The sequence below is a fragment of the Colias croceus genome, chromosome 18, assembly GCF_905220415.1.
Source record: "Colias croceus chromosome 18, ilColCroc2.1".
Classification (NCBI taxonomy): domain Eukaryota; kingdom Metazoa; phylum Arthropoda; class Insecta; order Lepidoptera; family Pieridae; genus Colias; species Colias croceus.
In genome coordinates, this window is record NC_059554.1 from 4,256,896 (window position 1) to 4,271,081 (window position 14,186).

General features: G+C 30.6%; 2 protein-coding genes across 2 annotated transcripts; one reads left to right on the forward strand and one right to left on the reverse strand.

Moving 5' to 3' along the window:
- Positions 1-3,730: 3,730 nt before the first annotated feature.
- Positions 3,731-7,116, forward strand: LOC123699957 (dimethyladenosine transferase 2, mitochondrial). Its single transcript, XM_045647015.1, has 7 exons — positions 3,731-4,294; positions 4,380-4,521; positions 4,877-5,016; positions 5,090-5,236; positions 5,442-5,581; positions 5,739-5,903; positions 6,922-7,116. The coding sequence occupies exons 1-7, from the start codon at positions 3,899-3,901 to the stop codon at positions 7,085-7,087; spliced, it is 1,296 nt and encodes a 431-aa protein (XP_045502971.1). The 5' UTR covers positions 3,731-3,898; the 3' UTR covers positions 7,088-7,116.
- A 735-nt stretch (positions 7,117-7,851) lies between these two features.
- Positions 7,852-14,076, reverse strand: LOC123699949. The gene is made up of 4 exons (XM_045647006.1): positions 13,781-14,076; positions 12,263-13,455; positions 11,835-12,018; positions 7,852-9,928 (listed from the first exon to the last, which is right to left on the reverse strand). The coding sequence occupies exons 1-4, from the start codon at positions 13,869-13,871 to the stop codon at positions 8,466-8,468; spliced, it is 2,931 nt and encodes a 976-aa protein (XP_045502962.1). The 5' UTR covers positions 13,872-14,076; the 3' UTR covers positions 7,852-8,465.
- Between the last annotated feature and the right edge of the window lie 110 nt (positions 14,077-14,186).

The window sequence follows — 14,186 nt, forward strand, 5'->3', positions numbered from 1 at the left end:
TTATTTTCCTATGATCAAATCGGTTAAGAAACATCCATATTAGAATTTCCTACCTACCCTCTAAGTGAGGTAGCGAGATTTTATGCCTATGTGTTATTCTGAGTCTTCAGCTACATACAAACAAAATTTCATCAGTATCGGTTCAGTAACATTTGCGTGAAAAAGTAACAAAAATCCATCCATCCATACATACATACATAAATACATACTCACAAACTTTCGCGTTTATAATAGTGTTCATTTACATATCTACCAAAAATTTGGTAGGAATGTAGGTACCTAAATGAACACGTGCTCGACCTGGAACGCGAGCTAAATTAAATCATAGTGTTTATCAGATTGAGTACATATTTCTTTCAAAACCATTGCGAAGAAAAGCTTCTTTATCTAGCTGCTAGATATTATTCTGTGTCTAAGTGCAGAGCGAGACCACAATATACAGATACATACAGTAAGGAAACTTCATACAAAATGTTCGAAATGGCTCCCCCCCCCATAAAGCGTGTTTTCGAGGGTATTGAGGGGGATCGATAGTAGCGGGTGACACATCCACAGATTTTGAATATAGTATGGAAAAAAGTTTAAAGTGATGTCATTTCACATTAAATAAATATCGATTGTTTCAGTTTGTAGCCCTTTCAATAAATATATATCTGTATCGTATCTGACTACAAGTTAAAAAGAGACTATTTTTTAATTTCTATAGATATGGCAGTATGAGTTTTAAATTATGTTGACATATTTTCTACCAAAATGATAGCTACAAATAGTACCTATTAGGAGTCCAGTCTGTTTAAAGACCGCATCTATTTTTTACGCAATCTAGAAGAGCACGAAAATCTAAAAAATGGAAACCTTAAAAAATCTTGTTTAAAAAGCAAGGAACCTAACTGGTATACCTAAAGTTGGAAATTTTGAAAAAACTTCATTTTGGCGGCAAGAGATGAAACATGTGCCAATCGATAGTACATCAAAATACAAATAGGAAATACTCTTTGGTAAAATGTCGTAATTGATACGGTTTCGGAATAAATAAGGGTTAAAAAAAAATATTTTTTTTTTCAGTTTTTTGAATTATTTGTTACTTCTTACACTTAAAGGTTAAAACAAAGCATATAAAACTTCTAATTTGTAAAAAAAGGGTTTTAAAATGTTGCATTACTATCTAAACCAAAGTAATAAACCAACTTTGGGCTAGGGATACGCACGTGCGGTGCGTCACTTATTACAAATTAGAAGTTGTATATGCTTTGTCTTAACGTTTAAGTGTAAGAAGTAACAAATAATTCAAAAAACTAAAAAGAAAAAATTTTTTTTAAACTCTTATTTATTCCGAAACCGTATCAATTACGACATTTTACCAAAGAGTATTTCCTATTTGTATTTTGATGTACTATCGATTGGCACATGTTTCATCTCTGATCTCTTGCCGCCAAAATGACTTTTTTTTTATCGCAAATTGGTAGGTATACCAGGCTTCATACTAAAATGTCCCATGCTCTTTATGTGCATAATTACGTAAATATTAGGGAAGAAAAAGATAGATATTATAATAATAATTATTGTATTTTTATCGATACGTGACTTTACCACTTTGTCAAGCACTAAGCCTGTCAAACTATTTTCTTTTTCATCCTAAAACAAAAAGGTTATATAAAAGGAGGTTCTATGTTCGTATAATAATAATTTTAATTTATTTTTGCATATATTTTGTGTTTTTTAATTTAATTTAATTTATCGTTTTAAAAATAATTTAGTAGACCGTATACCTACATACAAGTATTGTTAATTCTGGTTTAAAACAATTATTGAATACTTATAATATGTATCATACAAATATCAAGCATTATAAATAATTTAGGTAGGTACCTACATTAAAATAGCCTTCGGCGTCCAAAAAAGACAAGATTTCGAAATATAGCACTGAAAAAAACGTACCTATTTACTTTTACAAGGTATATATTTTATTGAGACTGTTTCTTCTTGTAAATTCATATTTAGGCTACACCATTTTTTAATTTTAACGGGTTTTAATCTCAAAATTACCACAAAGTCAACTGTGAAAAAAAGCAAACAGAAATATACAGGCCGAATTGATAACCTCCTCCATTTTTGAAGTCGGTTAAATATCAAAAAGGTAACAGCCCTATAGCTATACGTCATAATTTCATCGCAGGGGCTTAGTTTCCTAACTGTATGTACGTAGTACATATCTGTCAACTGTGGCGAGACCTAGTATCGATATGTCACCGTCATCTGGTTGAATCTGCTATTTAATTGAATGGCGACCTTTGTTGCGGTGAGGGTGAAAATGACAGACTAAATTTTTAAACACACTTAACACAGATAAAAACGAACACAAAAGACAATAAAATATTAATTAAAACCATATTAAAACAATAAAATCTACTATTACTCTTGGTCTACTATATTGGTCTATGGTAAATCTTGTAGGAAGCGGAATACGCGGGAAGGAAAGAAAAACGAAGTTTAGGGGCATTCAAAGAAGAGGAGTGGTCACGGATTCAATATTTTACGTGATGATCAGGTGTAAGCGCAGGGTGTACGTGTACAAGCGTTGCCTAATCGAAGGCCACGCTTGATAAAGACGCAAGAACAGATTTATCGAAATTATGGACACGGAAAAATCATCGTTATTGAGGGACCAGGCTGGCCAATTAAATCTACCCTTGTCTCGATTGGACACTTTCTAAAGATCTTAGAACTCCGAAATTTCTGGTAATACTAATTGATATATCTATATCTGGTAGACCTATACCAGAATCTGATGGCATATTTATATTTAAGAAATAAAAGATTTTCATGTGGCAACTTATTTGACAACTATCAAATTGGTTGTCAAATTATTTGTCTTTTTTGCAGTTGATAAATAATTTTTAGGATTTTGTCTAAAAAATCTTCGAAAATGTCGAAAAAGCCGCTGTGATCACAAGCAAGAGGTGTTGTTTATAATGTGTATAGAAAAATATTTGATGAAGAAGGGTCAAACACATCACAATTTTCAATTTAGAAGATTTTATTGGTAAATTGGACTTACCCGCTTTGATACTTTTAATTAAAAAATATTATATGTAGGTAACTATAATATTGTTTGTTGATTGGAATATAATTTTATGAAAACTTATTACAGGAGTTTCCAATACGGCTATTCGTCAAGTCCAAGCTGTCCAAGTCAATTTTATAATGTGTGTATCTGTTAATACTTACGAAAATAAACATAGTTTTATTTTACTTTTATTTTATTTTATAAAAAATTATAAGCAGTCTAGTTTTCTATCGATATAACATCGATATTTTCACATGGCATAATGATAATGAACATACAAATATAGGTATGTGTAAATAATAATATGTATTACCTGTGTAAAAGTAATATGTATATTGTATATTATACATGTAAGTATGTACCTACATAATATTAAGTAGATATCTCATTATTAAGTACAGTATTGTCCACTTATGTAATGTGACTAATGATATTGAGAACAAACTAAAAAATAAGCAGTATCAAGATCGTTCAGTCCATTTTCTCTAGGGTTGCACACTCAAAATTTTGATTTCCCTAATTGCCATCAGATTCTGGTTTACCTATAGTACTAAATTATATTAATCTGTGGCGTGCATTGTCTGTTGTCAGTTGGTTGTCAGATGCAATGTCAGATGTTACATTGACAGTTGACACTTAGCCCCTAGATTTAACATCTATAATCAAATTCAAAACAAATTTCATGTATTTTTATGATATTGGATCAGTAGCACAGAGTACATTATTTTTGATCAGTAGTAGTAGAATTATTTATAAGTACCTACATTTGAGAGGAATAAATAAAATATTTCTAAACAGGCTATCAACTCCAGCATTAGTATCACATGAATAATGTTTTTAAATAAATTTAAACCTCACAGATTAAGGTTATGTGCGAGGTTAAAACATAAAGAAAATAAACAAAATGAAGAGATACAAATTGAAAAAGGTGCCAAATATGCGACTGATTTGATGAATTATTTAGAGAGTAATGAGGAGTATAAAAATATTATCCCATGTTTGCCAAAGGTACTTTTGAAGAAATACAAAACACCTGAAACGATGTACATAATTAATAAAAATACAGCCAGAGATATTGCCGATACTATAAAAGGCCACTTTGACAAACATGCACCAATAGTCGAAGTTAATCCTGGATTAGGATTTTTAACAGAAGCAATTTTGCGATGTCAGAAAAATCCAGTTTACCTATACGAATCTTCCAACTACTTTAGTAATATTTTAAATGTAAGTTTGAAAATAAATTGTAGGATAAATGTTTTTTTATTAATATTTAGTAGTATAAATGTCTTTGTATATTATATGTTTTAAGGATTTACAACAAAAATATCCTGAAAGAATCAAATATAAAACTGCAGATTTTTTTGGAATGTGGAAATTGGCTTTCCAAGATAAAATGGATGATGGAAATAGAATCAAAGAATTATTAGGAGACTTGGCAACTGAAAACACTGGTAAGAGTTTAGTGTAGTTATAGTATTACATATAAATGATAGGAATGGACTGTACTTCGTCATCTCTAACAGACCTTTTGTCTTCAGCTGAAGTTCTGCTTATTACAAGAAAAAACTGAAGAAGATATCTGCACATAAATAAATAAATACAAAACATTCTAGACACCTATAGCAGAATATTAATACAAAAATATTTAGATCAAACTTCTATAATTTAGATTTTTATTATTACTGACTGTTCGGCCGATCACTAATTAATTATTACTGGCCCAGATGTCTTAACTTTATAACATTTTACGACAAATTATAATAAAGCTATAATATGAAATAATGGGTAAATCTTCTATTTTTTAAGGAAGAAAAATAAAAATAGTTGGAGCTATGCCTGGATTATCATTTGTAAGACACCTTATTAATACCATTGTTTTTCACAATACAACAAACCAACTTGGTAGGCCAGATTTATTTATAATTATACCAGTTCATCATTATGAGGTAACATATTTTTTTATTTTAATGGTATAATTTCTTAAAATGTTATTAATATCATTATAATTGAAGAATACAGTTTCTTACAGATACTTTAGTGGAATATGGGAAACACAAATCAGTACCATCCTTATTTCAAACTCTTTTTTATTCTAGAGTACTGAAAAAAGTACCCAAAGCGCACTTTCTACCATGGATTTATCCTGTGAACAAAAAAGTTTCTGTGGTAAGTTTTTAAGTGATTTATTTTTTATTTTTTAATATTGTACACAATAAAAAACAAATCTTAGTTGAATATGTTCACAAAAAATAATTAAACAATGCAATAGAGATGACATTTGATTTTTATTTCTATTTAAATATTAAATGGTATTATATTTTAATGTACAGTTTATTCTAATTCCTTATATATATGAATGTTTCAATTTCAGATAGATGAGCACTTCTTATATTTAGTAAATATAACACAAAAAGAAACACTACCTTGTCCACCTGATTACTTACCATTATTATGGTATTTTTTTAAGCCTCACACTTTCTCAAAGACCTCAAGAGTCATTCCTGTGCTAGAGTAAGTATATTATAATTAAAGCTATATATTTAAAATGTAAACTTAAAATTTGTACCTAATTACAAATTATTTTAAGTTTGTAGATTATTTTAATTATTATGATGTAAGTATAAAAAAATATACCTACATAATAAATTATTAAATTACGAAATTACAGGCAATGGATACCTGGCTGCGGTGTATGGCTTATAACTGGTCAAGATCCTCCAGATGTTAACAAAGACATAGCCCCAGGGCCCAATGATGCAAAACTTCCCCATATGACTATCTTCACCCAGTTTGGTGACTTGACATTACAACAAAAAATTACTGTTTTTAAAAGGTATCATTTTAATTCCATATCGTATAGCAGGTAGCAACGTTGACAAGAGAGAATTTTAGTATAGTTGGTTCTTTGATATACTGTTCCTATTGCTATTTCGGTTAGAGTCCGGGCTGTCTGGCTGGCCGCAGTGGTTGCGTTTATCAGTGCGCATCGTATTAAAAAAGGATAATATAATATAAGAAATAAAGTTATTACTTATCTTTTAAGCGGACTCATGTTGATGTAATTTCACTTATTTCGATGACATTTTAATTATTTTAAATAAAAAATTGCGTATGGCACCCATTTAACAACGAATAAAACGTCTTGCAATAAAAAAATTATGTCTGATGGATCTATCTAAAGACAAAAGATTTTTTTTTATGTCAGAGCAAGCAAAGGGGCAGGTGGGCCACCTGATGGTAAGTGGTCACAACCGCCCATAAACACTTGCAACACTAGAAGTGTTGCAGGTGCTTTGCCGGCCTTTTATGGACAAATAAGCTCTTTTCTTGAAGGCCCCAATGTCGTAGTTGTTCGGGAACACCGAAGGTGTTAAATCGTTCCACAGTTTCACCGTACGCGGAAGGAAATAGCGGGTGAAGCGCAAGCGCAAGATTAAAAATTACGCGTTAAAAAATGACTAAAGTTAAGTATATCTTCCTGTGCAAATAAGATGCGCACTAAATACTAATAAACGCAACCTCTACCGCCAGCCAGACAGCCCGGACTCTAACCGAAATTAGCGAAATAGCAAGAGAAACAGTATATCAAAAACCCAATTAAGTATACTAAAATGACTTTTTTTAAAACGTTGCTAGCTCCCGTACCAATATATCTATCTTATATTTGGTTGAATTAAAAAAAAAGTGATTAAAACTAACTGATATAAAATATATTTTATCATTCTTCATAATTATACAACTACATATATATTTAAGTCAAAATTATTCCCATATTTTATTATTACCTATTATTATAATATTGTTTATCTCGTCTTAATACTGAAGATGTTTATAAAATCTACATTTTACAGGTTTGTATCTTGGCCAGAATTTGAGCAATGTCCATTTAGGGCAGCTATGGATAACAATTTACCCAAATTTGCTGTAAATTTGGATTCTGACGTTAAAGAAAGCTTGGAATCAAATATTGATGACCTTGAACATTCGGATTCTGAAACTGATCATGATACTGTATAGAAATAATAATAAACTATTTAGACAGTAAATTTGTTATATTATTTATTAAAACATTTTCAATAATTCTAAAATTCACTTTTAAAGAAAAGGACAAGATATTGTGCATAGATGCAATCATTTATTTTGTACAAACAATAGTACAGAGAATAAAATTAAAATCATAAGATAAATAATAATTAACTTTAAATTTTCAATAAATTTAAACAATATTTTCTAATTTCAAATCGGTAACAATAATGTTTAACTTACAAATATAATACATTAAATATATGTGATGGTTTTTATACATTTCAACATTATATACATATTATATATTTACAATTATTTATAATCAATTTACAAAATTGCTTTTAAAAAATTCCTTTAACTATTTTTTATTTCTCATTAAGTATCTATATAATAATTATTTTCAAAAATATAAATTCTTTAACAAGATGTCATTAGGTTTCATATCGGATTTTTAAATAAATACTTTTAACCAGATTTAATGAGATCACAATGCATACAGTTCCATATACAATATACATATTTATATCTTGTAAACATATGCAAGGTTTTCATTTACTTCAATAATACTTATACTTTTTCTGCAATCTTCAATGATGTTTCAGTTCCATTTAATATATAAGCCGTTACTTTAATTTAAAATGAGTGAATATATATTAACTATTTAGATATTACAATCTTCTCAATTATAGCATACTATTATAACAACAATGAAAACTAAAATTATTTATTGCATGTTTATTGCACGCTATTATTTACATTTCGTTTAAAAATGGTGCCAAATTTTTCGTTTTTTTTATTCGAAATAATAAATGAAATATCAATACATGAAATCCTACAAGAGCATTGATCCATTGCACAACTACTACTGAACATACATTATTAGGTATCAAAATAGTAAATCTGTTGCCTCACAAAAATAATCAAAGAAATTTAATTGAATTTACAAATACACATAACATCCTATATGGTTAAATGTATATATTAGATTCCATAATAAGCTTTCGAAAGGAAATAATTAAAAAAATTGTAACTTAATAAACGACAAGGCTTGTTTACAAAGAGTACAATACAAACATCACACCTATTTAGCTGTCTTTTTTTAATCTCTCGCATGTTGTATCGAAACTATTATTAATCATATAAATTATATCTTAAGGGATATTGCTGTTTTAAATAACTTCAAGGAAGAAATTCCCTACAAACGCAATGAATAAAAAACGTATTCGAAACTTGACAGTTATAACTATGATTGCTATGATACCACCACCACCACTCTATATACATAATATATTTATTTTTATTAAATATTAACTACTCTATACAAAATTAAGTACATTTTAATGTTTATTTAAACAAGATACTAACAATGTTATAAATTTTGGAAATGTTTATCAATATAGGCCCCGCGGTTAGAAGATTTTGGGGTTATATAGTTTAATGTCGGTATATCGAGAGAAATATTTTGATTACTTTTTGAAGCACTATTTAAGTTGGAACTCTTTTGTATATTTGAATTAGATTGAACATTAAAACTAATTGTGTTTAAACTGTTTTGTGATAAACTTGGACTAGAAACGAAGTCCGTCCACTCATCGTCGTCAGCGAATATTGGCGTTTTCTTTGGCGCGTGTTGTTTCGGTTTACTAGATACAAAATCTCCCCAAATGTCGTCGTCGGATATTTCGTTCTGAATAGCATTCGCCTTATTATGGATAGGAGACGCCACTTTACTGGGACCACTAGATCCAGTATCACTTTTTAGTGATTGAAGACTTTCTAAGGGGTTAAAGCTTGAAAGATTCTGCAAGTCTATTCCGGGCTTTGGCCAGTTAATCTGTGAATAACTTTCCAGGGACAGTGGTTGTAGAATTTGTCCGCCTTGTTGCGCTCGCAATGTAGAAACAGAATTTATTGGTTGTAGAATATTTTGGTTGACAGGAGACTGTTTTGTGTTAAAGTTATTGGAATTGTTTTTAAGAAAACTGCTGTTTTCTACAGTACTGGTGTGGTTAGAAGATAAAATTTCATTAGACTTAAAACTTAATGTATCCATTTGTTTTTGGATACCAATTACAGGTTCTAATTTTTCAAAGGAGTTATGTTCAGACTGTACGTGGTTTATATGATTAGATATAGGAGTGGGTGCTGATTGGAATGTCTCAAACTCATCTTCTATACTATTCTCATTTACAACGTCATTTACTTCTTTGGAAATGGGCAAATCAGGTTTATTTTGTTCTTGACCGTCATTATTCCAATTACTATTACTATTAGATATAAAATCAGAGAAATCGTCAAAGGTTTCCTTGACTTCTCCAGGGTCAGGCCAATTCAAGGTTGGCATGATAGGTTCTAGTTTGACTGGTTGCAGCAATTGAGTTTGATATGTAATGCCTGAATTAGTGGAGGGTTCACTGGTACTTGGTAAAGTAGTAGTCACTTTGTCATCTGGTTGTAAGCAATCAGTATTTGGCATTGAAGCTGTATGACTAGGAGCTCCTTTAAAATCTTGGAATTCCCAATAATCATCATTATTTTCTATAGTTGAGTGTTGTGAGGGAGGTTTTTCAATATTTATATTATGGCTTTCAATCTGTTGTGGGAGAAGTACTGGAGGCCCATTATCATAGTGAATCGTTTTTGATCTTGGTGTTTCCGAGTCAGTGGGGGTAAATATATGTGTGTCAGGCAAACTGATATGTCTTAGTGGCTGCACACTCAATGTACTGGAATGTATCTTATCTATGTTAGTAACTGATATTGCTTTCTCAAACACATCCAAATCTGAAGGTCGGATTTCTCTGGGTGTTTTTTCTTTTTCCATGGTGCTGGCTGGAATTATAAGTTTATATATTTAAATAATTTTAATGATTACCTACTTATTAGGTATTGTAAATTTGATATTAAAAATTAATTCTGATGAGTCTGTTCATTTTAAAATATACATATATATAGAAACTAACGACTAATTTTCCGCAACACAAAAAATAGGAACGTATTTTAGACAGCAAAATTACATTATTCAGTGCATATAATATCAAAAACACATTACTATTTTTTTAGTTATAAAAATTAGAGATTTATAAACATTTTTGTTCATTAATCAATTTATATAACATTAACTTTGCAAAATTTCATTTTACTAATTAATTATTAATAACAAATCTTTTTTTTTTTTACAAAATTAAGGACGCGTTTTCATAGGTAAGAATATATTCGTTGTCTAGATAAAATATAGAGGTGCTCCCTCTATTGCAAATTTTGTGTAACTGCGCGGCCACACACTCGACGAGTGATATGGGAAGTAACGAGGAAAGGCAGAGACATAGTGTGGACTGTGGACACATTACTCGTCAAGCCACTCGTCGTGCTCATCGTCGCTCACTGCTCCCCATTTTGTCGGTATTTGAGCGCGAGTCAAAGGACCGGCAATACGAGTGCGAAATGAGGAGCGTCGCGATTAATTGCGCGAGTAGAGCAGTGTGTGGCCAGAGAGGGCAATGTCGCGGCGAATAAGGGTCAACTCACACCATAAGAGCGGCGAAGCGCAGCGAAGCGGAGCGCAGTTTCAGTGCCATATGAATTTTAACTTTATTTTCATAACTATAATACTTATTATCGCATGAGAAACTCGAACGAGTCGCGCTGATGCCCGCGGCGCCGCTGGAATTCCGCGGAATTCCAGCGGCGCCGCGGGCATCATGGATTCATTCATCAGGGACTCGAGTTTCTCAGGCGATAATAGGTTTTATAGTATTGACAATAAAGTTAAAATTCATATGACACGGAAACTGCGCTCCGCTTCGATGCGCTTCGCCGCTCTTTTGGTGTGAGTTGACCCTAACAGCAGCGCGAGGAGCATAGTGTGGCAGGATCAACAAAGACGTTTAGTTACAACTAGGTATAACTAGAGAAAATCCATTCCAACCGAAAACGGGTTATAACTAAAAAAAATAGTAATTTCATCACAAAAAGTATTTTCGTTGGATTTGAAAACGCGTCCTTAAATCAAAATATTTATTATTAATAATAATAATTAAATAGCCACACTCGATGAACTCAAGTCATGTTTCACTCAATATTACTTACCAGTAGAAAGTAGCTCTGATATTTTAAGTGTGGAATGTTTGTGAGCCATTTGGTCTAGTGTTGCCATGAGATGTTCTAAATCTAGGAGAAGAGCTTCAGCATATGTGTCTATGGTATGGGTTAAAGGATAAAGCAAAATTGCAAACGTGTTCAGTGTTAATCCATGTGCAAGACATGCAAAAGAAGTTCATAGTGAGAATAATATCTTAAAATGTAATTTGATATGAATCTTAGCCGTGTTTTATTACATTAATCAACGTATATCATAGCATCAGTTAGTTACAGTTTTATAATAAGAGACTAGATTATACACAACTTTGAAAATGCAATATTAACTTTACTAATGCAGAATATATAATTCCACAATATTGGATAGCGTATAAGTCCTTACAGAAACAATCTTTTTTGAAAAATATAATACAATTAATTTCTTTTGAATGATATAAACTATACATATATTTAACCTTAAAGTTTATACAAATATTTATATCATCCAATGCATTATTTAAACTACTTAGTAAGTGGTAAAGAAATGTGTCATGAAAAAATATACTTAGTTATTACATTTTGAATGTATATAATCTAGTCTCTATTATGTTAAGTTACTCATAGCTTAAAAATGCATATACACAATCAATATATAACTTACATTCTTGCCCATCTGTAGTAAAAGGATCAGTCCAAGACGTATCTTTAGGTGTTATTTTATCACTGTTAACCGCTTCTGAGGAAGGAGCATTAGGAACAGCTGCTGGCTTTTGGGGTTGAAGTGGGGCGACACTCAAACTTGTTGCATATTTAGGTGTGAAATAGTTCCATTTTGGACCAAATAACTGAAAATTTTAAGAGAAATTTCTTTAAATCTTACTACAAATAGCTAAAATAAATGCCACTTATGGTATGATTTATAAAAAATTATTATCAAAAATCACCAAGACCCCTAATGCAAGAAGAGGCAGCATAAATAAATCCTTATTATCTTTTACTTGTAAATTCTGAATCACTTTCATGTAGGTATTCATATAACCATTCAATGAAAGAAATGTTTACTTTAAAGAGGAATAATATTCTACTTACTATATTTCTCGAGTCAATGCATAGAGCTTTTAACAGGCTTTTTTGACCTAAAGAATTATTCCAATGAACCATATATGGTTGTCTCTCGTCTACTTCTTTTAAATGATGCCATGTTTCTGTTAACATTGAGTCGAGTGTTTTATCAAATTCTGGTTCACAGTTAGGCAAATCTTCTGGAAATATATTAAATATAATGTTATTTATGCTTTCTATTATCTGTGCCTCATTATTGGGAGACTGAAAATTTAAAACTGTAACATGGTGTGCTAGTTCTGTTTCCGTTGTAGGTTTGTCCTCTGATTCCTGATTGACAGAAGATTTAAAGTCATCAAAATCTCCAAAATCATCATCCAAATCCATATCTTCACTATTTGTTATAGGCTTATTTACAACAACATCTTCTTCATTATTAATCTGTTCTTCTTTGAATGGTTGAATAGAATCACTATTGTTCTCAAAATTTGCTTTAAAATCACCAAAACTAAAGTCTTCCGTATCATTATTGTCCCAGGGATTTTCAAAATTTGCTGTTACTTCATTATTGCTTATTGAGGTTTCTGTAAATTTAAATTCTTCAAAGTCATCAAAATCATCGGTATTTGTTGATTTCATAGCAGGTTCTACTTCTTCAGATTGAATGGTATCTTGTTCTATGTGTTGTTCAATATCAATTTCATTTGACACTGGATCTTCTTTTTCTATTTCTACTGTGTTTTCAGAACTACCTTGGACCTCACAATTATCCAATGGACTAACATTTGTTTCTGATATACTTTTTTCATCACTACTTTCATCTTCTTCATTTTCGTTTAAAACAACATTAGTTTTATCAGGAGAATCTAAATGATCAACAATACATGAAATTCCATAAGTATCAGGGTCAACAGCATTATTTATTGTGTGTGTAACAAGGTGGTCCGAAATTACATTTTCTTGTTCAATTTTTAAATTTAAATCTTCAACAGCAATATCTTCACTTTTAGTTGTTTCAGTTTCATTTAATATAAACTCAGTCTGAACTGCTGCAGAAGTTTCAGTACAGATTTTTTTTTCTTCAACATTCAAAGAACTATTTTCAGGCTCCGATTTAAAATGTTCATTTTCATTTATATTTGGCTCTTGACAGTAATTAGTATAGGAAGAATAATTTCCATAATCATAAGAATTATTATCTTCATCCTCTTCCTGTGACACTAAAAAAAATTACAAGCATTAATAATTTTAAAACAAATAATTCTAGCCTAATATTGAATTATGTATATCTCTATTCATCTTTCATCCTACTTCTTTTGCATAATGTCATACACTTTATAATATAAAATAATATATTTAACTATTTTGTATTTATAATAAATCCAATAATTGCGCTAGTCCTACAGATTATTTTATTTTGTTTCTTTAATACATTATATTCAAATGATTGTTCTATACATTATCATTAAAATGCAAAGAACAATCATTTGAATTTCTTTAGTTTGAGAACATAAATAACGAGTAAGTGTTTGAGCTGGAACTTACGTCTGTACTGTAAATCAAAATCTTCGTCTTTGTCGTCTTCACACTGATCTGGAGGTGGTGGTGTACTGCAAACCAACGGAGGAATCGACATTGTGGATAACAAAACTTGATTTTGTGTATCAGGAAATGTTTCGATTATTTTTGTCTTTGTATGGCCTTATTTAATTAAAGCGTACATTTGCTTTACTAGTTACTTAAAACATTGCAAATATTCTATTTAACAAGGGAAATGGACAGCTGTTCACAATAAATAATTGACAAAATCACTAGATAATTGATGAACTGGGTTGACTGGTTTTGACGTTTGTCAAATTTGACATTGGCACTAATGACAAGTCACCAATATCTCTAAGAAAACGTCTAGAAACGGAACAAGAACCTCAGAGCAACAATAAGATTCCTTATT

Excerpts from the sequence above, each read along its gene's own strand:
- LOC123699949 (XM_045647006.1), bottom strand. The coding sequence starts at position 13,871 with ATGTCGATTCCTCCGTTGGTTTGCAGTACACCACCACCTCCAGATCAG. Across the intron at positions 12,019-12,262 it reads GCATTGACTCGAGAAATATA|TTATTTGGTCCAAAATGGAA; the intron begins GTAAGTAGAATA and ends TAAAATTTTCAG. Across the intron at positions 9,929-11,834 it reads TACTACAGATGGGCAAGAAT|CCAGCACCATGGAAAAAGAA; the intron begins GTAAGTTATATA and ends TTATAATTCCAG.
- LOC123699957 (XM_045647015.1), top strand. The coding sequence starts at position 3,899 with ATGTTTTTAAATAAATTTAAACCTCACAGATTAAGGTTATGTGCGAGG. Across the intron at positions 5,237-5,441 it reads TGAACAAAAAAGTTTCTGTG|ATAGATGAGCACTTCTTATA; the intron begins GTAAGTTTTTAA and ends TTTCAATTTCAG. Across the intron at positions 5,904-6,921 it reads AAAATTACTGTTTTTAAAAG|GTTTGTATCTTGGCCAGAAT; the intron begins GTATCATTTTAA and ends TACATTTTACAG.